The sequence below is a fragment of the Schistocerca serialis genome, chromosome 1, assembly GCF_023864345.2.
Source record: "Schistocerca serialis cubense isolate TAMUIC-IGC-003099 chromosome 1, iqSchSeri2.2, whole genome shotgun sequence".
Taxonomy (NCBI): Eukaryota; Metazoa; Arthropoda; class Insecta; order Orthoptera; family Acrididae; genus Schistocerca; species Schistocerca serialis.
This window is the reverse complement of record NC_064638.1, coordinates 431,178,391-431,197,102: the sequence shown is the minus strand read 5'-3', so window position 1 is coordinate 431,197,102 and position 18,712 is coordinate 431,178,391. Positions and strand designations below refer to the sequence as shown.

The window sequence follows — 18,712 nt, the reverse complement described above, 5'->3', positions numbered from 1 at the left end:
TGAGGTTGGCCTGTACATTTTTGTGCTATACGTGTCCCTTCACATTTCCACTTTCCTATCACATTGGAAACAGTAGAACCAGGGATGTTTAGGAGTGTGGAAATCTTGCTCGCAGACGTATGACACAAGTGACACCCAATCACCTGACTACATTCGAATTCTGTGAGTTCCTTGGAGTGCCCCATTCTGCTCCCTCACGATGTCTAATGACTACTGATGTCACTGATATAGAGCACATGGTGATAGGTGGCAGCACAATGCACCTAATATGAAAAGTGTCTGTTTTGGGAGGTGTCTGGATACTTTTGATCACATAGTGTAGGTATTGCCTCCATAACTGTACAGGGAGCAAGGTTAACCATTATTTCTTTAAAAAGCAAAAATTCAGTCGGTGATGACAACATCTCCAGCAAACTGCTAGAAGCCTGCTGCAATCAGTTAAGTGAAGTCCTAGATCATATATTCAAATGCCTCTCTGAAACAAGGTATCTTCCCTGACAGGATGAAGTAGGCTATTGTAAAGCCCCTCTACAAAAAAGGTGATGCCTCAGATGTTCATCCTAACTCTCGTTTGACTATATTTTCTAAAAGTCCTCAAAAAATTAATACATGGTAGGATAGTCATTCACCTAGAAAACTTTGGAATAATTGTTAACAGCCAGTCTGGATTCACAGAAGGCATCTCCACAACCAAAGCTATATTTTCATTTACCAATAACATTTTGGAATGTCTTGACAAGAAGACATTGCCTGTGGGCATATTTTGTGATCAGTCAAAGGCCTTCAACTGTGTCAGTCTTAGAATACATATAGAGAAAGCATGCTACTTTGGGCTCCAAGGACAAATGGGCAACTGGGTCAAATCCTATCTACAGGGCAGACAACAGAAAATAGTGTTAGATGATAACACTGCGCAGGTAGGAGGGGTAGATTCAGACTGGGGAACGATAAATTATGGAGTTCCACAAGATTCTGTCTTTGGTCCCCTGTTATTTCTCATTTATATCAATGACCGGTCTTTGTCCTCAAACAAAGCAAGCAACTTTACAATGTTTGCAGATGGCACAAATATTGTGGTAGACAATGACATCCCTTGACCTAGAATTAAGTGCCAACCGATGACTGGAGGACATTCTAAATTGGTTCACAGTAAATTTTCTATCAATAAATCTCAGCAGAATCAGTTACACTCATTTCAATTCTACACACAAAAGCCCACAGGAGATAAATGTTGCATATGAGAACCAGCAGATACAGAGGGTAGGTTGTTTGAAATTTGTGGGCATAAATACAGATAACAGGCGTAATGGGGAACATAAAATCCACCAAACCCTGAGAAGGATTAGTTCAGCAACATTTGCCATCTGGATAATCACCATAACTGGAGACATCAATGGACTCAGGGTGTTTGTCGATCCTCCTAACCAACACGTTTGAGGTGCTGTCCTTCACTGAAACTTAAACTGAGCCAGTAGGTGTCACTTCACCTGTTCTGGGGAAATCTGTTTTGTCCAGTGTCAAGAGAAGGCAGATGCAAAAGACTAAGTGTTTGTTTATTGTTGGCAGTTCAAATGCACGGTGAACGATGGTATTGCTTAGGGAAGTGGCATGAAGGGACATGAAAGGACTCCAGGTGCACTCAGTGTGTGTGCATCAGGGGGCCTCATTCAACATGTTGAAGAGGCTGTTCCAGCAGCCATTGAAGGAACAGACTGCAAGCAACTGCAGATTATGGCTCATTTTGGAACAAATGATGCCTTTATGCTGGGCTCCAAGGTCATCCTTAGGTCATTCCAGCAAATGGCAGAGAAGAATGAGAAGACAAGCCTTGTGCATGGAGTTTCAACAGATCTCACAATTTTCAGCATTTTCCCCAGAACTGATTGTGGCCCTTTGGATCTGAGTCAAGTGGAAGAACTGAACCAGAGACTTCAACAGTTCTGTGAGAAGCCAGGCTGTGACTTTCTGGACTTGGCCCATGGGTTTGAGAACTTAGGCTCCTCCTAAATGCATCAGGTGTGCACTACACATCAGAGGCCGCTACTCCAGTAGCTGACTGTGTGAGGGTGTACACAATGGTTATTTAGATTAGGCAGCTCTCCATACAATCCAGATAACGATAGCTGCAGGAAACCCATAAGTATCAATGTAAGATTGAAAGAAATGCCTCCCACAAGTGAGAGGATTAAAATTCTAATGGTTAAATACTGAAGCATTGGCAGCAAAATGTCAGAGTTTGAAGCGCTCCTGAAAAGCAGTGAAGCTTACATAATACAACATACAGAAAGTTGGTTGAAACCTGTAATTGATAGCACTGAGATGACTGGGGAAAATTTGTGTGTTTATTGAAATGATAGGGAAATGGAGGTCATGTATTTGTCACCGTGGGCAAGAAACTCAAACCCACCTAGATAGAAATTGAGGCTGCATGTGAGATTGTTCGGACAAGACTCAGCATCACCGATGAGCATAAAATGACAATTGGATCCTTCTGTCACCCACCAGACTCGTCTCCCACTGTAACCAAAAACTTTAGAGAATACCTCAGTTTGCTTGTACGTAACTTCCCCAATCATACTGTAATCATCATTGGAGACTTTAATCATCCCACAATTAATTTGAAAAATTACAGTTTTGTTTATGGTGAGCATGATAAGCCATCCTGTGAAACATTACTAAATGCCTTTTCTGAATACTGCCCAGAGCAGATAGTTAGGAACCCCACCCATTATGGAAATATATGGGATCTAATAGCAACAAATAGACCTAACCTCTTTGAGGATGTTCACATTGAAATTGGTATTAGTGACCATGACACAGTTGTCAACAATAAGGAGAACTAAAACAAGCATAAAGATATTTATGTTCAGTAAACTAGATAAAAAATCAGTAGTGTCATATTTCAATGAGAAACTTGAAACTTACAATACAGGGCAGGGGCATGCAGAGGAACTACGTCTCAGATTTAAAAGAACAGTTGACCATGCAATGGATAGATATGTACCCAGTATAATAGTTCATAATGGGAGAGAACCTTCATGATATACAGTCACCGTAAAGGAATTTCTAAAGAAACTGAGATTACTGCATAATAGGTGTAAAGCAAAGCATAGGGCTATAGAGAGAGATGGAACATGTTTGTCTGTCAAAAGAGTAATGCATGATGCCTTCAATGCCTACCCTAGTAGAATGTTGTCAAATGATATTTTACAAAGCCCAAAGAAATTCTGGTTGTATGTGAAGGCTGTTAGTGGATCCAAAGTTAGTGTCCAGTCCCTATTGAATGATGCAGTAACTGAAATTTTTATTAGAAATGAAAAGCTAAAATCCTTTATCTACAAAGGAAATGTTCCTTTACAAAAGAAAGCCCAGGAGTACTGTCCCAATTTAATACCCGCACCACTGAAAAGATGAGTGAAGTAAGTGTTAGCGTTAGTGGTGTTGAGAAACAGCTGAAGTCATTAAAATTGAAAAAATATCCTGGGCGTGATGGAATCCCTATCACATTCTATAGTAAATTTGCAGCTGAGTTAGCCCCTCTTCTAACTATAACCTGTTGTAAATGCCTCAAACAAAAAACTGTGCCCAGTTCTTGGGAAAAAGTGCAGGTCACACCCCTCTACAAAAGGATAGTAGAACTGATCCACAAAACTACTGTTCAGTAACCTGACATCAATTTGTTGTAGAATCTTAGAACATTTGTGAGTTCAAACATAAAGAGGTACCTTGAACAGAATGACCTTCTCAATGCCAAGTACAATGGAGTCTGAAAACATCGGTCATGTGAAACCCAACTTGCGTTTTTCTCACATGGTATATTGGAAGTTTTGGATCAAGGCAACAGGTAGATGCAGTATTTACTGATTTCTGAAGATCATTTGACTTAATGCCACACCTATGCTTATTGTCAGAAGTATGATTATATGGGGTATCAAGTGAAATTTGTGACTGGATTGAGGACTTTGTGTCCTCTCTACCAAAGCCTGTTATCATGGATGGAGAGTCATTGTAAGATGTAGAAATAACTTTGGGCATGCCCCAGGGAAGTGTGTTGGGACCCCTGCTGTTCATTTTATATATATTAGTGGCCTTGCAGAAACCTCAGACTTTTTGGAATTGATGCAGTTATCTATAATGAACTACTGTCTGAAAGAAACTACATAAATTTTAGTCAGGTTTTGATAATTGGTGCAAATATTGGCAACTTGCTTTAAATGTTCAGAAATGTTAAACTGTGCACTTCACAAAGTGAAAAAAATGTTGTATTCCTTGACCTTAATATCTATGAGTCACTGTTGGAATCGGCCAACTCATCCAAATACTTGAGTGTAACACTTTGTAGGGATATGAAATGAAATGATCACATAGGCTTAGTCCTGAGTAAGCATGTGGTAGACTTCGTGTTATTAGTAGAATGCTAGGGAAGTGCAATCAGTCTATAAAGGAGGTTGCTTACAAATCACTCGTGCGACTGCTTGTAGAATATTGCTCGAGTGCATGGGACCCGTAGTGCATAGGACTAACAGGCGACATTGAACATAACACAGAGAAGGGCCGCACAAATGGTCACAGGTTTGTTTGTTCTGTGGAGAGCATTACAGAGATTCTGAAGGAACTGAACTGAAAGACTCTTTAAGATGGATGTAAGCTACACCGAGTAAATCTATTAGCAATGTTTCAAGAACCAACTTCAAATGATTACTGTAGGAATATACTACAACCCCCTACGTATCTCTCACATAGGGATCGTGAGGATAAGATTAGAATATTTACTGCACGCACAGAGGCATTCAGACAATCATTCTTCCTGCATTACGTAGGTGAATGGAATGGGAAGAAATCCTAATAACAGGTACAGTGGGATGTACCTTCTGCCATGCATTTCACTGTTGTCTGCAAATGTAGATATATATGAAAGGTGGGCATGTAAATATGCTAGTTGACAAAAAGTCAACCAGCTGGAAGGGGTGGAGGAAACGAAATGAAACTTCGCAATTTTTGAGAGAATTTGTGTTGGTGTTTCAACAGCTACAAATCAAGTCAAACTTACAAAGAACATGGCATATAAGCTGACTTATCAGTGTGACATTGCACCTCTTCTGGCCTGGTTACATGCACTGTAGCTAACCCATAACTGTTGTAACTGGTCTTGATATCCTGGATACTGGCAATAGAGCGGAGCTGATTTCTGAGTCGGTCCCACATGTTCTATAGGGGCCACATCTGGGAGTCTTACTGGCCATGTGAATACCTCAACATCACACAGTACATAGAGACATGTGCCATGTCAAGATGAGCATTGTCTTGTTGAAGAATGAAATCATGGTACTGTTGCTTTTAGAGGTAGTACATGAGGATGCAGGATACATGTGACGCACCATTGTACCATCAGAGTTCCTTGAATCACTGCCAGCCATAGCCTTAAGTCATACCCAATGTCTTCCCACACCACAGTGTCAGGAGTAGCAACACTGTGCTTCTGCAAGACATTGGAAGAAAGAACTTTTGTCCAGGTTGCTGCCATACTCGCTGACAATGGTCATCAGGGGAAATACAGAACCGCAATTCATCGCTGAACACAATGTAGTGCCATTCGTCAGCATTCCGTGTTTCACAATTGCAGCACCATTCTAAATGCTGCTTTTTGTGTTACTGTGTTAATGGCAGCATACAGTGGGATGGTAATTTCGTAGTCCAGGTGCTGCTAGTCTCTGACCAGTTGTGCAGGATGACACAGACTGTTACAAGATGTCCATTACTTGTTCTCAGAAGGCAGGCACAGATGTGAAGTGATTATGAGGGCATTATGATGTGCTGGTGCCAAAATACAGTAATCCTCCTTTGTGATGGTCAGATATGGTTGACTAGAACCTTGATGACGAATATGCCTGCCCTCATACTCCCATGCAGTCCTACATCGGGCCAATCTTACAACTCAATGCTCCACAAATCTGGAAGGTGAACAATTCCTCACCTGGCCAAATGGAGACCAACAGCAAGGCCCATTTCAAACTCTTGTCGGGTGCTGATAACACTATCTCACATGATTATGCAGCATCTCTGTATTTTTGACAGTGATCATTCACATCTGATGCTGTTTGTGTCTCTTATGTATCCTATGAGCCCTGGTAACAACATTGAAAATAGTGCACTCTGGTGACCATTCTACTTGACACGAGAACTGTATCTCATGTATATACATCTGCCTATGGTATGTACATATGTACAAAGTTACATTGACATCTGACTATGATTTCTGAGTTTTTCACTTCAATTGTCAGGTATCTTATTTGCTGTTAGTACCACTGTACTGAATGGGCATTATGTAGGTGGTTGACTGTTTCTTTGAAATATCTTTTATGCATATGGTATTTTATGTTTCCCAGAAAAATCTTGCTGATTTAGAAGAAGAAAAACTGAGAATCCATGAGCATCTGAACAGGAAAGACACAAATTGTTATGGAGAAGAGAAAGCAACGGAAAAGTTACATGAAGATTTACAAGATATTGAGGAAGAGACAAGATGCCTGTTGGAGGAAAAGACTGAAATTGAAATAAGGTTAGTCAATAAGATAACCTGCATGATTATGTGCAAATCTGTTTACATGGTGATGCTTTGAGGTATTCCTGATAGCCAGCCATAAAAGGTAGGTGTTTTGTGTGTGTGTGTGTGTGTGTGTGTGTGTGTGTGTGTGTGTGTGTGTGTGTGTGTTTTGTGAAGTAATTGTGAGCACAATTTGTCTTTATTCATTATTTAATATTTTTTCTGTAACATCCATTATTAAATTTGCTTAATATAATTTTATTTTCGACTTTGTGCAGCATTGTTGGATGATATTTACTCTTGTTATCTACCTTGCTTGTTTTACCAGTATTTAGGAGTGCCCAGTTTTTCATCAGGAATGATGCTCATTTGTACCTTTGCGGAGTGATATTTTGCTTTTTAAAATTGTTGGCAAATACTAAGTAGGATAACACAATGCAGACTTCAAAGAAGTTCAGATTGTTAATAACAGGGTGTCTACGACCCGGAACAACCGGTAAATCCGGGAATAACCTGTGAATTTTTTCATCCGGGTGAAAACCGGGCATTTTTTAGAATTCCGGGAATTTCTTGTTGATTAAGTTTTCAGTTAATTTTTTTGTAATTTTGACTGGTAAGAACCAGTACTCTAACTAAGGGATATTACTGTATCCCACTACTGCAGAATAATACTGCAGCATTAAAACATGAACGAGAGAAAAAACGAAAATAAAACTTAAATTGCAAAGTAAATGCACCATATAAAATAACAAAGTGCTCGTACAAGCGTCTGCCAACAGCAGAATGTGTCAAAGTCTTTTTAGTACTATTTCCCGCTTCTGGCTACAGAAATGTGGCTGTTAGCTGTAGCAGCAACCAGGCACATGGTACCCGGAAAAATTTTACTGGCGCGCCCAAGCTGCCAGATTCACACGTGTGCAGCAGGCCCGGATCTAGTGGGGGGTGAGGGCAAACCGGGGTATCAGAACCGGCTGGCAATTTTGGGGGGGGGGATTTATATTCTTGAGGTAAAAATCCTTGTTTCACAAAGCACCTAGCATCCAGCGCACGTCGGTCTATCGACGCACTTCTGCTGGCTAGAACACATTCTAAGTTGATTACTGAATGAATTATAAGTTGATTTTGGAATGCGTGCATATTGCATGTGATGCCTCTGCCAGGGGAATCGTCGTCACATCTAGAAACAAACTTTCCTACAGACAAAACAGGACGAGGCTTTACGAGCTGAGCGAAATAAAACCGAACTGGAGAATGCCAAGCGCTGCTTGTTTATGTGGTTGATTCGGTTTGCAAATATTCAGGGTTGTTATAATTACTAGGGAAATCCATAGATTCAGACTACCAGAGTGGAAATAAACGACTAACAGGAATAACAGGTAAGAAAGATTACGTATTATCTTCTCGGTGTATCCAGGAAAGTGAAATTTTGACAGAAAAATTTTTGGCCAGGTTGCTACACTAGACAGAGCCAGTTGCAGTCCCCGGCTAGCAGCCGTTGAAGTCCCATTCTGGAAGTAGCGCGGGAAACACATTGTATGAACTCGTCATAATGACTAACCGGAGAATAATCTGTGGATAACTAAACTGGTGATTGTGGCAGGGGTAGTAAAGTTAACCGGAGAATGAGTTTTGACAGTGGTAGGAATAGTTACAGAATTAGTGATGATAAGACTGTTTGTTGGAACGAGGAAGGAGAAGAAACGGGGACATCACACAAATTATGGAAGAATATGACAATTCCAAATTTATACAAAAATTTCATTCTATTTTTCGATCTCATGCATGAAGTGGAGTGCATGAATGAAATGTGAAACTACTATTTCCTAACGTAAAGCTTTTTGCTTGTAGTAGGCCAAATAGGTATTTCGTATTGGTACTTCGTGAATTATTTTGTTATATTATAAAAATGATCATTATTGCCAAAACAGTGTCGCGTATTTGGTGTGTGTTACAATTGCTGCAATATTAGAAAGGCCTATTTTGTTTTATCTGGCACATAGTGACAAAATAGACCTAATGAGATCGAGAAACCACACCAGTCTTGGGTACTATATTAACAGCTTTTTCAGTATTAGACGACGACAGTTCCATTTTTCACGTAGCAAAATGTTTGACGAACTTTGATAAGGTAATAGTTCTTTCGCAGAAAGGAAAGAACACCACGTAAAGCTGTATAAAGCTGTAGCAAGATTATAGAGAAAAATCGCTAGGAGCTAAGGATTGAAGAAATGAGTGCTGTCTTGCCTGTCTCCTGTCTTTACTGATTTTAGGTGTCCTATATTTAATTTTATGTTACGCAGAAGAGCAGTCATTAGTTAACAGGCAATAAAGAGTCCAGATTTTCTGAAGAGTACTTGTTCTCCCGGTTACAAATAATCCTATCCAATACTAATTGTGAGGGGTTGGGCAGAATGTCAAACCGGGCGACTGGGAGCAGGATAGGCACTACAGGACAAATTAATTTCCACTGTCCTGAAATAGTTTGATGGCATCCTTTACAAAATATACACATTTGAGTTCCACAGAGCGAAATATAGTGATGTGCGCTATAAGAATGTTGTTTGAAAAGGCGTGTCACTGCACTGCACACGTAAGACCAAATAGCGTGTCTTACATTTCCTCGAAGATATATGTTTTATGTATAAGACTCTTCAGAAAGATGTGCATTACAAAATGACCTGCGTAGAGCAGTCTGAGTTATTGCTGGAGGGGGGGGGGGGGGGGGGGGGCGAAGGGTGTAGTCTCCACGTGACCCATGTTTACATTTAGTGATTTTTCTGTTTCCTCTTCGTTTACTGCTCTCACGTCAAATGAAAACAAGACGGATTTCTGTGGCGGGGAGCTATCAAGTGAATTAATATATATTCACATAATTACGGAAGCCTAAAATATGTTACTAGTTTCAGATTTTCTTTTATTTCCACCTTTCTGACAGTCAAGCATTAATCGCCTTGCAGAACAATAAAGTTATTTTTGTCGATTTGCTACAGAAATTTGGCTTTTATTAGGGTTTCCTGCTGAGGCAGTGACTTTATTTGAAACGAAGTGTTTAATTCCACACTATTGGCTAGTTTCAACTGCTCGCTGCGTTTCAAGTGCATGTTTTCATCTTCTAGCACGTATGGCATTATGCCATAACAAAGAACCAAACATGAGATAATACAGTACTGGTACTCGAAGAAAATTTATGTCCCGAAAACCAAAATGAAAAGTTTCATATCAGGTCGAGGCCTACGTCATTCGGAATCTGGACATACGAATGTGCACTGTAAGGTGAACTGGGCATTTTAGTATGGTTCACAAAATTCCGACGCTCTTGGAGTGTCTGATGTCTTGTTTCTTTTATGACAAGATGTAAGATCTTTAAATGTTTTATACGTACGAGCATACGGGCTTCCTACGTCACTATAGCTGCACAAGCACGGTGACACCTCTTACCTGGCGCTGTCTGGCAACTGCTGAAATGAATCTATTTCTAACAAGTCGCGGGAAAATATTACGAATTGTTGTTTGAAAAGCGTTATTTTCAAAGTAAATTTCCTTTTACGCTAGATGAACTATGTGCGAGAATGTACAATGAATTTCCTAAATCTCTTTAAAAATCAACTCTTTGTTGACAAGCCATTTAGAAGAATTTCTAGCCCAGAAGGTCAGAGTTTTATGTCTGTATTAAAAATTTTACTGGCGTATTTGTGTGATGTATCTTAAAGTGTAACATGCGCTAAACAAATAAACATTACATGTGAAAGCTTAGCTTCTCTTGTAGCTTATTGCTCTTCAAGACAAATATTATATGCGAAAGCTTTGCTTTTCTTGTAGCAACGCTATGTATATTAATTTAAACCATTAAATTTTCCTGTTGGTGGAATTTGAATTTATTATTGTGCTTTCACCAGAGATAACCATAATCTTAGCTAAGGCAGCAAAGTGTTTTAGTTGCAAAATATTTCTTTCTCACTTGCATGTTAGTGTGTCGTCTTCTAGTTAGGGAGTGGTTTCCTCTTCCATCCCCTTCCTTCTGTTCAGGTGCTATGGCTAACATGCTGTTAGCAGGAAACGCATTGTCTGCCTCACTTAACAGCATATGTACCTGGTTGTCGTATGTCCTCCAGCTTTCCTACACTAGTAGGTTATAATTACCACTATGCAGTCTGCAGAGAGAAAGGTTTCAGCTATAGAAACATATGCATATGGAAACAGAGTCGAAATTGGTTCTCCTGTCAGAGAAGCAAGAAAAGAAAATAAAGAATGGGTTTGCTAGGATCCAAGAAAGAAAGGTGATAGAGCCCCAAAGACAGAGTCCCATAGTTCCCCCGTCACAGGATCCCCTCCCTCATGGGTTCTCCACTGAGACGCTGAAGGATGAGTGGTTGACATATTCGTACGTAATGGACTTGTCTTGGCTTCACCTACACAGGCCCAAAAAATTGATCCTAACATACCCCCATGATAAGCATGAAGGTAGGAAGCAACAACACATTCATAAATCATTAAGTAGTTGCCATTACTAACATGTCCATCCATTATCACTATCTCTACAAGCTGCTATGGCCTATGGTAGGTAACCTCCCTTATAGAAAGTATATAATTATTCCTTATACATAACATATGAAACACACCATCTATATTTGTCAATGTCTTATGCTGTAGCTGTAATGCGATTTGTTTCTATTACCCCAGCCATTTCTTTTATTTACAAGAGAACTATGGTAAGACCCTTTGTAATAGCACATTGGCAATACCAATGTTGTTCTGCCACTAAAATTAAGATAGGACCGTAGAAGATAGATTTGAGTTAAAGACAACAGACAGAAAGAGTAGAAGAAACTGTTCCAGGGAAAATGAAATTTGAAATAATGAAACTATTAACTCGGACATTTGATAGCCATCATCTCTCCAAATTTGCAAAGAACACAGATTCTCCTGGGGATATAAAACTGTTTAACATCTCAATATCATATTTCTTCACTTGAACTTGTAACTTATTATATTACTAACATATTATAGTGTAATATACAATAATAACTCCACGACACACGTCTTTGCTACCGCAGTTGAGGCAACACTATGGCTGCTATTCCAGTTATAATGTGTAACTGGCTTATCATAGCAGCTAATCTGTAACAGTTGAATGAATGACTGACCTTTTTTTATTACTCAAGCAAAATATTAGCATTGCTCTCTCTAAGATTAAATAATTGCTTACAAAAGGCCGCCATTTTACCTCCGGTAACTAATTATAACGAAACAAATATAAAGAAAATATTTCTGTAACCCTCAAGAAATAAATATGTTACACACATTAGTGTACCAGGCTGATATTATGTCAGTAATAATCAGTGATGTACCCTAGATTAATTACTACACACTCCTCCCAGATGGGAGAGAAGGTGCATCATAAATCGTTCCCCCCTACATATCTGTAAAATAATACTCTTTTTCATTGCAGCTGCAAATCGTAGTAAGTATGATATCGTGCACAGTCCACTACCAATAAACTTTCCTCCTTCAGCAGTCGATAATTGACATAATACATTATGTGAAACACATTCATAACTTAATGCTCTACTCATTAATTTTTATATAGTTATTACTATAATGCTTAAACACAAGAAACATGTTAAAGTCTCTACTGGTACTCTGACTTCCCTGACACACAAACAGCATTCAAAACTTAATTCCTCCTCTGAATATTCTTTACCTTTTAAATATTTTTTATAATCAGGTTTACGATCATCATATACTCTCATGTATTCACTTTGACACAGAAATTCTTTTTGGTTTTCTACTACACTGCCCATAAAATTACATGTACCAGTGGTAGATGCAACTTTTTTTCTGTGCTTTCTGTTCAATTTGTTCCTGTAGATGGTCCTCCAACCTAGTCAAAATGTTTGGGTGACTAATTACTTCACCAAATTCTCTACTTTGTTCTAATGCCTGTACTTGGCCTTGTGTATCTGAGATTTCACTATGTATACTTTCTAATTCATGATTTGACAATTCCTCTAACTGTTGCTTCTTCTTGTTTATCTTTCTTAACAGTTCTTGAACCTCCTTCCTTCCTAACTCGCTCTGTTTTTCTATATCAACTCCTTTGCTAACTTCCATAAGATCATCTCTATAATACAGGTTTTATCTGCCTCTGTAGCTAACTCCCCCTCCCTGTCCTTTTAAATCTGGCAGCACTAGTCCTTGAGTCTTAGTGCTATTTTTTAATTCTTCCTTTTAAGTCTTAACGAGGGCCATTAATGCCTCCATTTTCTTAGTCCAAACTGGTATACAACTTTAACAATAATAGCGATGTTCTCATTTGTATTTAAACAATGTCACTAGATTCTGGTTCAACTACTCAAACCCAGCGCGGTGAGTCTGTTCTACTCTTTACAGAATAAATTCGTGATAAAAAAATTATATTCATGCTGTTTACAGCTCATCTAATCAGACCTACTGCTGGCTGCCTCTGCTTCATACATAGGTGAATGAACACAGCAATGAGCGACGGTGTAGTTGTTGTATCATCAGTGTTGCTTATACTGTTGTTATAAACACAGAGATCAGCTTACATTAGATAAGAGTCACATGGCATTGTGTGAAGCTGAATTTTTGAAGGCTGCAATATATTGTTGTCACTGGATCACCTGAGTTATAAATATTAAAATCTCATGTAGTTGAGTAGTATATAGCCATGGCTAGCATATATATCTAGTGTGTAGAAGGACATAGGTTTAAATTTCACAAAATGCGATGAAATTTTTTTATTTCAAAATCTAATCAAAAAGGCTTCGATTATTATTTTTATTCAGTTGCTTGATTTAAAATGTGTGTTGTGTTTTTTTTAAATTTGTGAAACTTTTCTACACCATTTCCATCATTATATTGACTTTTTTATTTGGTGTTCTTTTTCTTACTGTCATTCATTTTTTGTTTGGAATCTGCCAGAGCTGCCTGTATCTCACAGTCAAGTGCCAACCAGGACTGCTCATCAGTTGGTAACATGGCAGTTTGTATAGCCAGTGTGAGAATAGTTTGAGGTGTGGTAACCAGTGACAGTGAGAAATTACAGTTTGCTTTTAGCACTAAAAGTGAAAATTTTCTGTCTTGAGTTTGCTCACAGAGATTAGCTTGAATCATCATGAACAAAGCAATCATGATTTTAGTTCTGCTGCAGATTGTTCAGATATTTTCTTGGATACATTGCACATCATGAGATTGTTGTTAGGGTAGGACTTGACTTTAAATTCAAGACTTTGACATGCATTGTTTGCTGCTATTCAGTCATGGTCAGTAAAAATCAGCTGCTGACAGAGCATATCTTATTTCCATCATACCTCACTGTGGCTGCTTCCAACATTCGTCTGTGTTACACATTAACAGTATTTGTGAAATGACCTGCCATGTTTGTGTGCCACCTATAACTGAGTCTAGCCGGCAACTGATTGGTAGCACTGTAGCTGCAAGGCACAGACGTCAACTGACAAGTTATTTTAATCAAACTGTAGGGTGCTAAAATGGAGTGTTGTGGGTGTGGTTTTGGTTATGGTGTGTTCCACTCGAGGGGCTATCTGTCATGTGGTTGAGATACATGTCAACTTTATAATTACCTTGCAGTTGCCTTTTGTGAAGTTACAAAAATGTAGTGGGCTTGCTGTGCAATGCCACTAGACTGTGCTGTGGGACTTCTTCACCTTATGTAGTTGGGGCTGGTGCTGAAAGAACTTTGATCTGTTGAGGCTAGTAAATTATGTAAATGGTTTTGCAGTAACTCTTCTGTATTTTACACACAGTGTTTCCATGTACAGCTCCCATTACAATTGTGGGTGAAAAAATCTCTCTTAACTAGTAGCTCCAAACAGATTACAACACGTGTTGATCTTCTGATTTGACATTTCAGAACAGAATGACAGTCCTCATTTATGATCTTCAGTTGTTTGGGTGTTGACATTGTTGCCCACACCCTTTGCTCCATGGCTTCCAAGACACTGTCAAGCCATGACACCAAAGCATAAGTGGGTCTCCACAGCAGGTGGAGAAGCACACTTGCCATTGCGCCTTGTAAGAAAAATGCTGATTTTTGTTCCACAGATGTGAAGAAGATGGATTTTGTGCAACACATTCTTGTATATTATTAATAACACGTACATCAGTTGCTTATACTAAGAAACTTGTCCATAGAACAGGAGTAGTTGACCACTAACAAATATTTTATAGTCTTCTCTTAAACTGAACTTTATTAGTCACAATTTTTGTGTGGTTGCAGGTATATTATTGGAAACATGTTTCTGAATAATTGATACCTTTGTGGACTGAAGTGACTGACTAAATCTTTATGCAGATCATTCTTATCTCTAGTCTATCATTCTATGAACTGAACCATTGGTTTTGCAAGGAGAAGTATTATTTATGACAAATTTTGTTAATTAATAAATGTATCATTCAGTTTGAATTTACATAAACATAAACAACATGACAACATGAAGTGTAACTGATGCATCACAAATATAGTAATTACGTTGATTATTTTTACAGGTATCAAGAAAATGAATTACGAGCAAAGTTATTGGAGGAAGAAAAACAGCTAATTTCAGAAGAATCGTCAAAACTTCTATCCTCACTGAATGTATGTTTCCAGCTGGACACTATGTATGTTATTCAGGATCTTATAGAACGGGCATGTGTTACTACCATACTAAGCAAAATTTAAACGTGTATTTTATAATCATATTCCTGTATGAATGCTCAAGCTTCTTTTGGTGTCTTTCAAAAGGTTGATCTTTTATTTATAAGGTTTACAACTTAATCAGATTAAACTTTTTCAAAGTTATCACTTTCACCACTTACCTTTCTAGAATAAATTGTGGCATTTTATAGAAAAAAGTAACAGATATACAAAATTTTCTTTAATAGTTATTGACTGTGAATATAATGTGGCTGTAGGGGGGACCTACCTGACAGAATTTACGACCCTTCAGCAGAGATATGTAGAACTATAGTTGAAACTTACATCACTTCTGTGAAAAAAAAAAAATGAAATAGTAAACTTTTCCATGAAATAATATAGACATACCACAGGAAATCTAAACTATTAGCCTGTGACGTGTTCAAAAAGAACTTAACATGTTCATAATATTTAATTTACATTGAATATTGAAACCTTCCAGTATTATGGGTCCAGTTTGCTAACTGTGCAGTTGTATCTAAATGTGAGGGCTTTAATTCATATAAATGATACTTTGATCCTTATTAATAAACTTGGCTATCATGTCTGACAAGTTATAGTCAATTAGCTCTTACATTTATTCATGCATCTCCACCTGTGATTCACACCATGAAATGAATGTATTAGTACTGTGCAATGAGTCATGGTTCATGTTTAAGCAGGTAAGTAGAATTATTTCAAATAACTTATTGATTAGCGCCACTGTACCATGAGGCTATAAAAATGTGGGCGATCGAGATGCTGGTTGAGGTGCAGGAGCAGCTGACAGAATGTCTAGAGGCTGATTATCCCAGTGAAGGCATGAGACAGGGAGGTAAATCTGGTGCCTTTTAGCGTAACTAGCTGTTGAGGAGCTTAGCGGTGACCTAAGTACCCATCAGTGACGGTATGCAGCTGTGGTGTCACATGGACGTCTGATCATGCAGATGCAAATAGATGCCAGCAACACAGTAATGCTGTGGTTTGTGCCTCCAGATGCTGTGGTGGCTGCATGAGGCTTGATGGTAAACAACCCAGCAAACCTTCTGTTTACAAACAACCTCCCGAGGTAAAGCAGGGTTTGTACCTGACCTGCGAAGCACACCCTTGATGGTAGTGGCCACATATGCAGGGGCCCAGTCCTGTATACACTACACTCCTTTCCAAAGAGAGACAGTGCAACCATCATAGAAAAGTGCAGTACGCAAGTGAGGAGACACCGAGCAGCCACCACAGCAGATTGGAATGAAACAACAGGACATCAGTCAACAGGGGTAAACAAGTGACTGAGAAGCAACCACATCTTGCCAAGTATTGTAACACAACCAAAACATTTTGCAAAAAAGACTCAAAAGCTCAGCACGGGTTGCATGAATATGTGGAACCGAACCAGTGAAAGATTGAGAGAGAGAGAGAGAGAGAGAGAGAGAGAGAGAGAGAGAGAGAGAGAGAGAGAGAGATCCTCCTGACAAAAGGACAAAAGCGAATGGTCACTATCTGCTGTAGGTGATGACAGTGAAAGCCAGGAGTAGGCAGGACTGGTGGCAGAGTTTTCAAGAAGTCACGTGCCGAAGCCTGGTGGAACACACGACACTATCGGTGTCATCAGAGGAGACGGTCAGGCCGGCCACAGGACAGCTGTGATCGTGGTGGCAACAACATATCCAGGAACAGCCTTGGGAGGGTCAACCGCAGCAGGGCTGGCCATGACTGCAGAAGTGACTGCATAGATGGTGGCTGTGGCATGAGCAGGCACGGTTGGTCGAGTCACCCATGACAGGGCCAGCAAGAAAGCAGGTGTCGGTGTCAACAGGGCTGGTGATGGCAGGAGGGGCAGCTGTGACTGCTGGTGGTGACTGGACTGAAGCCGAAGGGCCAACAAAAGAAGATGGTACCCAATGATGTCACATGCAAGGGTTCGGCTGATACTATAGGATTTCCTATCAGAAAACTCTGTGAATGAGAAACAGAGTGACACACAGTATGATAAAATTGCAAGAAACTTGACAGAAGGTGGCACAGCTGCCTTATTGGGTGACTGTACAATAGTACTTACATCTAGCTGTTTTCTAACCCATAAAATGTCGATTGGTGCTACCACTGGCTAATGATTTCTTCATTTTCATGTATCATAGGTGAAACAGTTGCTGATTATGGCATCTATATTGCCATATTTTGATTGTTAATGTTGTTGTGGAAGAGATTTCTTGTTGGCCATGGCCTTTTTGATCTATTAGGTATTATTATTTATTTACTGTACTTTACTATTTATTCTTATAAATTACACTTCGATCCTTATAACTAAATTTGGCTGTTGTGTCCAACAAATTATAGTCAATTGGCGGCAGTACATTTATTTGTACACTTCCATCTGTGGGTCACATCATGAAAGGGATGTTTTACGAATATGCAGTGGGTCGTGGTTCATGTTTAAAGAGATAAGCAAAATTATTTCCAGTAACTGATTACTATAAAAGGTACAGCAGGGGCCATACCTAGCCCACATAGAACATCTGTGAGTGCAATGCCTGGTATGCTATGGCTAGCCCTGCATATAGTACAAAAAGTCAAAACTTCATTGGCCAAATACTTTAATCAGCTAGAGAGAATGCGCAAGAAGGTGCGCGCGCGCTCTAGTATGATTAAAAAAATAGGTTAAATACATTTGAATTTTCTTTTTTTTTTTTTTCAATTTTAATCTTATATATATAAAAACAAATATGATGTGACTTACCATACGAAAGCACTGGCAGGTCGATAGAAACACAAACAGACACATACATACACACAAAATTCAAGCTTTCGCAACAAACTGTTGCCTCATCAGGAAAGAGGGAAGGAGAGGGAAAGACAAAAGGAAGTGGGTTTTAAGGGAGAGGGTAAGGAGTCATTCCAATCCCGGGAGCGGAAAGACTTACCTTAGGGGGAAAAAAGGACGGGTATACACTCGCGCGCACACACACACATATCCATCCACCATATATTTTTCCCGCGTGGAATGTTTCCATCCATATATATATATATATATATGATGTGACTTACCGAACGAAAGTGCTGGCAGGTCGATAGACACACAAACAAACAAACACAAACATACACACAAAATTCAAGCTTTCTCAACCAACGGTTGCTTCATCAGGAAAGAGGGAAGGAGAGAGAAAGACGAAAGGATGTGGGTTTTAAGGGAGAGGGTAAGGAGTCATTCCAGTCCCGGGAGCAGAAAGACTCACCTTAGGGGGAAAAAAGGACGGGTGAGTCTTTCTGCTCTTGGGAAAGTCACATCATCTTTGTTTTTAGATATATTTTTCCCACATGGAATGTTTCATATAAACAGAGGGAAACATTCCACATGGGAAAAATATATCTAAAAACAAAGATGTGAGACTTACCAAACGAAATTGCTGGCAAGTCGATAGACACACAATCATACACACGAAATTCAAGCTTTCGCAACAAATGGTTGCTTCATT

At 39.2% G+C, this 18,712-nt stretch overlaps 1 protein-coding gene across 3 annotated transcripts in view; it reads left to right on the top strand.

Annotated features, from left to right (window-relative positions):
* LOC126472401 (pleckstrin homology domain-containing family D member 1-like) overlaps nucleotides 1–18,712 on the top strand; it is a 185,571-nt gene that overhangs the window by 99,633 nt on the left and 67,226 nt on the right. For 2 of the 3 annotated variants that reach the window (XR_007586406.1, XM_050099934.1), the window contains exons 7-8: nucleotides 6,387–6,559; nucleotides 15,074–15,215. Coding sequence is in view for 2 of the 3 variants with exons in the window: in XM_050099934.1 (XP_049955891.1) it covers nucleotides 6,387–6,559; nucleotides 15,074–15,215 (315 nt within the window). In the remaining variant the exon portion in view is untranslated. The remainder of the gene's footprint in view (nucleotides 1–6,386; nucleotides 6,560–15,073; nucleotides 15,216–18,712) is intronic. The other variant, XM_050099935.1, reaches the window with a different exon arrangement.